We start from the raw sequence: 6659 nt of genomic DNA on the forward strand, positions 1-6659 counted from the left end.
GCAAGGGGCCAGTCTGACGTAGTTACAATGAGGCCAGTACGGAGGCCAATACGGAAGACAGTTCATATGAATGGCCTGTTTGGCGCTGTTTTACCCCTGCGGGTGTCAGAAAGCATTTATTCTAACGCAAGCGGATGGGTTTTTGACAAACTTTAGACTAGATTTTCTTACCTTAATACAAATGGTCATAAATTCTATATGCTTCCAGTCGCTAGTTTAAAGTCTCCTTTCAATCATCATGATTTGCGTTTTGCTAAATTATGGTCCCATTTATTTCAAAATTGACGATAAAGTAAGGCTATTCTCTAGGAGGGGCGGGATGATTTGATTGACAAGCTACACAGCCAATAGCATTCATTCCGCGCCCCCGCTCTTGATTGACAAGCTACCCAACCAATAGCACTCTTTGGGGATTGTTTTCCGGTTCCTGTTACCGACGTGCTTTTGGGCTTATATTAGAGGTGGCGGATTTCAAATTCCAGTACAATCGGCTTCATTTTCGGTCTGTAGAAACCAGCGGTCTGGCTTTGCCCATCTCTTTTATACAGTCTATGGTCTGTGGCAAGACGTGTGTGTGTGTGTGTGTGTGTGTGTGTGTGTGTGTGTGTGTGTGTGTGTGTGTGTGTGTGTGTGTGTGTGTGTGTGTGTGTGTGTGTGTGTGTGTGTTCTTGATTACAGTTTCTCCTGTAGATCGCTCTTCCACCTTTCTATCTTTTTGAGGCATTTATTTACATTTTTAGACCTGAGGTTAGGAAGCTGAAAGCAACGTAGGTCTCCCACTGGAATCGAACCAAGAGCATTGCAAGCCCTTGGTTCAAGCCCTATCCAGCAGTCCTCACATGTACCGTATTATGTGTTAATATCATCGACTATTTCTTCATACATAAGCAGAAAGTACGATGCCAGTGTAGCGCAGGTGTCATGTCTCTGTTAAAACAATTAGGCACGCTGTTTTAGGCACCGTAACACAGCTCTGTGATGATCCATCGTCACTCAGAGAAGAACTATGTGGATGTGACGTCATTTTAAAAAAACTTCACATCCATCCGCCCTGACTATGGGATTTTCAAAAAAACACCTCTAACTCAGTTGCTGTTTTTTGCATTGAAAACGGTTGGAATGTTGTTGTTCCTCTGAATACACAGATCCATCCGCCTTCCCACGGGGACTATTTTTTTTTTTTTCTCTACACAATGTCGCTTCCACAGCGTTTCAAATATCATCGGATTAAGGTAATTACACTGGCAAGGGGATAACAAACAATGTTTAATACCTTGGCGGGTGATGTGTTAAAAGTCCTTAAATTCTGGTCTGGGAACCATCTGGGGGACCCCCCAAAAATCATGTGGGGACCCCCCTGGGGTTCCCGACTCACAGGTTTAGAACCGCTGATGCAGATCACAGTGATAGCATTGGGGGGGAAAAAAACGAAAACTCACAGTCAGGGAGTTCTCTATGTTAACCAGCCAACCATCAAAACCGTAACAGTGGCTGATCTGGACCAGTTTGTCAGCCACGGCCCGATACGACTCCTCGTCCTTCAGGAAGGCCTCGCACACTTTGGCCCCATCCGTCCACTCCGTGATGAAGGTCCCTGGGGAAGAAAAAAAAACAACCAATCACGGCATCCGTTTTTTCAAGCTGCTGACCAATCACACAGCATTGATTGATCGATCGATTGAATGTTTTATTAGACAGAAATGTAAAAACAGCACGAGTACGGTCAAACACTTTTGTCTAAAAGGATAACACCAAAAAACACACACACACACACACACACACACACACACACACACACACACACACACACACACACACACACACACACACACACACACACACCTAAAGCTGACCACTTTTTTACGATGAAAAACCTGGATTCAAGTATATTAAGGAATCATTTTCGCATCACATGTCGCTCACCCAGGACGATGACTCCATGTTTGTGTGCAGCGTTGGTCCACACAGCAGGAGGAATGGTCACCATGACGTGTGTGAAGTAGTTGAAGATGTCTATGTATTGCCAGTGGTAGAAGGCGTACGGAGCCTCCGAGTGGGTCCCCTGGGCGAACCTTAACAACACAGGAAGTTTGACAGCATTAACTACTTAAGTCCTATACCGTCAATTGTTTGACAACAAAGATAGCCTAACTACACGCTCACAACACACTTGGAAATGTTTGAAAATGTTTGCCTAGAAGGTCATGCCCAAAATAGGGATGCCAGGTTCAAAGTAGTTAAATCTACAGTGCAATCAGTTGTTCATCTACTTTATTTCATTTCAGTTTGCTCACAGTAGTTAAATTAAAATATAATAAATGTTTGCTCATCATAATTGCTAATGTTCTACATTTACTTTATTATTCTGAGAGACACAGAAGAGCAAAACAAACGATCCAAGTGAATAATATCTCACTTGATGTTTCACACCCATGCTTCCCACTATGGTGTATTATCCAGCAACGGGTGACAGTGGTAGCTAAGTTTGTCTAATTACATTTTGTCTGCCTTCATCTGTTGATGCGATTATGATAAAGATGAGGATGGGAAGACCTGCTTTGACACACAACTGTGAAATTCCCCTTGTTTATCAGTAGAGGCTGCGTATCGCACGCACTTTGAAAACTCAGTCGTTGTTTTTTTTAAGTGCTATACAAGTAAAGCTTCCCCCGATTGTAACTATTACTGGAATTGTCCTCGTTAGTTACAGCCCAAAAATATGAGGCCCATACCTGTCGTCTAGGTAACCACCCATCATGTCATGTGACACTAGAGTGCGGAGGGGGGAGGCGGCTAGCGGAGGCTCCCGGTCGGCCAGCGGGACGGTCGCCACATCGAAGGGGTTGGCCTCGCTTCGTTGCCACGACAACAGCTCCTCCATGGTCTGAAGGCCACTGCTGGTTGGTTCTGTGGTGTCAGCGTCATACTGCTTGGCTGGGAAACGTAATGAACAGAGGGTCAAACACAGATCACATTCAGCATAGAGGGAGCAGTAGGTAATCAAACTAATCGATTTTATTGCTTATTAAAAGATAATTGATAATCGGTAATTTAGCAAAATAATCGATCCCTATTTTAGGTGGACATTTTGACAAAAATAGTTAAATTGGTAGATCTGCCAGCTCACACAATGCATCGCATCTGCTATTGTAAGTGTAAAATAATTTGTTGGAATATCAAAATGTATACATATATATATTTTTTTTATCAGCTTCTCAATAAATTATTTGATTCATTGAAAAAGTAATTGATAGAATTATCGATAGTCGCCGCCGTAATTCAGCAGTTAGTTATGCAGAATGTACCGGCTGCATAAGATGGTCTCACTGTGTGATTTGATGTCATGCGACTGTCTTAACCCAATAAGACCTGAAGCCGATTCTACAAATGTCTTCTAAATCCCAAACAGTTTTCTAAAAAGCGTTTCTATATCAGTGGTTCTCAAACTTTTTCATAATTGTCAAGGACCCCCAAAATTATATGTATTTGGCCGCGGACCCCCCACCAAAATTTTGTTCCAGGGACCAGCCAGAGGCAAAGATTTGAGTTAAAAATGTTTGCTTTTAAAATAATACATATATTCAAAGATTTGCACACATTTTCACAATTCTTCAAAAATAGCAGATCTACAAGCTCGTAGCGCGGCACTCTGTGCCGCGCTACGAGCTTGTAGATCTGCTATTTTTGAATAGCCAAACTGTAAAATAATCCTTTTTTAGCTCAAATCAAAAAATTACACAGATGCGTTCCAGGTTAACCTCAATACACCACTATACTGTGTGTAAAAAAATTAACTATTGCATTGACCACACGAACCCTCGTGTCCCTAGGCTGGGGTGAACCTTTAGTGTATCTATGTAGGGCAGAGCAAAAACAGGAAGGGGCCCGGTATAGAGCCCTGCGGGGACACTGGTTAACCCATTAAGACCCGAGGCCGATTGTGAAAATGCCTTCTAATTAAAGGTAGGGTAAGTGATTTGCAATTATTCAAATAATTGCAAAATGGGTCTATGTTCTGATAGTGCTCGTTACTATAGAGTGTCCTGTCCATATAAGGAGTCTCCATGTCTCTCCAGCTCTTTATAAAACAGAAAATGCATTTTCGTTTCAGTTTCAGTTTCATTTCCAATTTTATCCAATCAGGATAGAGAACTCAATCAGGATATTGATTAAACAAGTGAAATTGGAAGTGATGACACTAAGAAATGAGCAGGCAAAATTAGAACTGGAACACTATAAAAATGAAGCTTAAAAATTGTACTTTCTCCTGATTGGCTGAGATTTTGACACCTACCAGAAAAAGTATTTTCTGTTTATTAAAGAGCTGGAGAGACGGGGAGACTCCTGTTACTGAACAAACACTCTATAGAAATGATTACTATCAGAATATAGTGCTTTAACCTTTTTTTAAAATACTTTATGTTTTAACCCAAAAATATCACTTTACCTACCTTTAAATGCCTTCTAAATCAGTAGTTCTGAAACATTTTTGTGCCAAGGACCCCCTGGATGATATGTATTTGATTGTGGACAAACACTTTTTTTTTTAAATGTTCAAAAATAGCAGATGTGCAAGCTCGCAGCGCGGCAGCGAAGTGACACGCTGTGAGCTTGTATACAGTATCTGCTATGTTTGAAAAGCCAACGCTGAAATCTAAAATGACACAGATGCTTTCCCGGTTCTAATGGGTTGAATAAGTACATATAGGGTTTTAAGTGGCTGTATCAGTACTATTAAGTGACGGCTTCATAGCTATTCAGGCATTACAGTATAAACTGGAAACATAAGTATTCAATAGCAGGATAAGAGTGTAATTACATAGTGACATAGTGAATTAAAAGGCAGCTAATAAAGTACTAGAACATTGTTGTTGGGGTATATCAACAAATAATGTATAATGTATACATAAAACCGTATGAGAGTGAGTGTACTAAACCACACTGCATTATATATTAATGCAGGGGTCTTCAAGGTTTTCAGCACAAGGACCCCCTTGCTGAGAGAGAGATGAAGCAGGGACCCCCTCTATATTGTATACAATTGTGTTTCAGATTCAACTTTTTTTGTTTACGTGGTCTACTCTTTTTGCCCTCTACACTGATAGCTCTTTCCCAAAAATAGCCGATCTGCAAGCTCACAACGCCTCGCAGCGCGAGGCGTTGTGAGCTTGTAGATCTGCTATTTTTGGCTACAGTTCTCCTCAGAAAAGGGATGCTAGGGTTCAAGTGGTTAAGGTAAAAACAAAATCATATCACACAAACATTTGGCGGCCCCCCCTGTAGTAACTCTGAGGACCCCCTAGGGGTCCCGGACCCCCTGTTGAAGACCCCTGTATTAATGTATTTGTCATGTAATATAGTGGTCATAAAGTCAACCTAACCTGGCAGAGATGATGGTGTGAACTTGATGACTTCATGAACACTGCTGGAATCCATAGGCTGATCCAAACAAGACTCCAACCTGGGAATAAAAACATACAGTTTGTATCTACATGTAAACGACTGCATGGAAAAGATGTTGCTCAATATAATACATACATTAACCACTTTAGCCCTATTTTATACATAGGCTATTTGAAAATAGCTTATGAGGATTTTTCCTATAATAGTAAAATCCTCAGTGTTCATGTATCCATTCGTAACTCTGAGAGTGTACCAGTGGAACCAAATGGACACTGATGGTTCCAGTTGGTTCCATTTGTACACTCTGTTAGTGATTTTTGTTTTGTTTTTTTTGTTATTTACTTATTAACTTATTATTATCATTATCATTATTATTATTATTATTATTATTATTATTATTATTATTATTATTATTATTATTATTATTGTTGTTGTTGATTATGTTTCCATCATTTCCAATTGCACTTGTTTATCCTGTTACATGGATTCTCTGGATCAAAGTTTTCTAAAGAGCTGGTGAGAGAGGGAAACGCCTGTTACTGAACATTCTATAGAAATTATTATTACTATTATTATTACTACTGGGAATATAGATCTATCCAACACGCATTTCAACGAAGAAATACCATTTGCACCACCTTTAAATGAACAATGAGGATTTCAGTGTACCAGAATAAATGTTTAACTATGTTAGCAGCTTAGATCATAGCCTGATCTGCTGCACTCCTGCATGCATCATGCGAATACAAAGAAGCCTGAGTATTTATAGTGCAGTAATATTTACCTGCTTGTCTCTCCTGCAGACCCTGCTGTTGGTGAAGTGTCCCCTCGCTCCATTGTTGTTACAACAATGTTACAACAGTGTTACAACAAATGCTATGAATGTAACATGAACTACACTCAACTCTTCCTGTTTGTCACCACATCCACGTTTGTCACAGTGTGGCACTTCATCCTTTACCCTGATTGGCTGCAGAATTGTTGTTACGCCCATTTGGGTAGAATTCAACCAATGGTAGGTCGAGATGCATGATCACGTTGGGAGTGTTGGGGGTGGTTCCAGCTGTTACAGGAGCCTACCCTGTGTGTGTGTGTGTGTGTGTGTGTGTGTGTGTGTGTGTGTGTGTGTGTGTGTGTGTGTGTGTGTGTGTGTGTGTGTGTGTGTGTGTGTGTGTGTGTGTGTGTGTGTGTGTGTGTGTGTGTGTGTGTGTGTGTGTGTGTGTGTGTGTGTGTGTGTGTGTGTGTGTGCGCGCGCG

General features: G+C 40.9%; 1 protein-coding gene across 2 annotated transcripts in view; it reads right to left on the reverse strand.

Annotated features, from left to right (window-relative positions):
* Positions 1 to 6324, reverse strand: part of engase (endo-beta-N-acetylglucosaminidase) — a 24853-nt gene extending 18529 nt beyond the window's left edge. For both annotated transcript variants that reach the window (XM_084072889.1, XM_084072888.1), the window contains exons 1-5: positions 6188 to 6324; positions 5382 to 5461; positions 2733 to 2934; positions 1924 to 2072; positions 1440 to 1594 (exon numbers count right to left, since the gene is read on the reverse strand). In XM_084072889.1, the coding sequence (XP_083929015.1) occupies positions 1440 to 1594; positions 1924 to 2072; positions 2733 to 2934; positions 5382 to 5461; positions 6188 to 6240 (639 nt within the window). In that variant the 5' untranslated portion in view covers positions 6241 to 6324. The remainder of the gene's footprint in view (positions 1 to 1439; positions 1595 to 1923; positions 2073 to 2732; positions 2935 to 5381; positions 5462 to 6187) is intronic.
* Between the last annotated feature and the right edge of the window lie 335 nt (positions 6325 to 6659).

The sequence above is a fragment of the Gymnoscopelus microlampas genome, assembly GCF_963454915.1.
Source record: "Gymnoscopelus microlampas genome assembly, chromosome: 11".
NCBI classification, from domain to species: domain Eukaryota; kingdom Metazoa; phylum Chordata; class Actinopteri; order Myctophiformes; family Myctophidae; genus Gymnoscopelus; species Gymnoscopelus microlampas.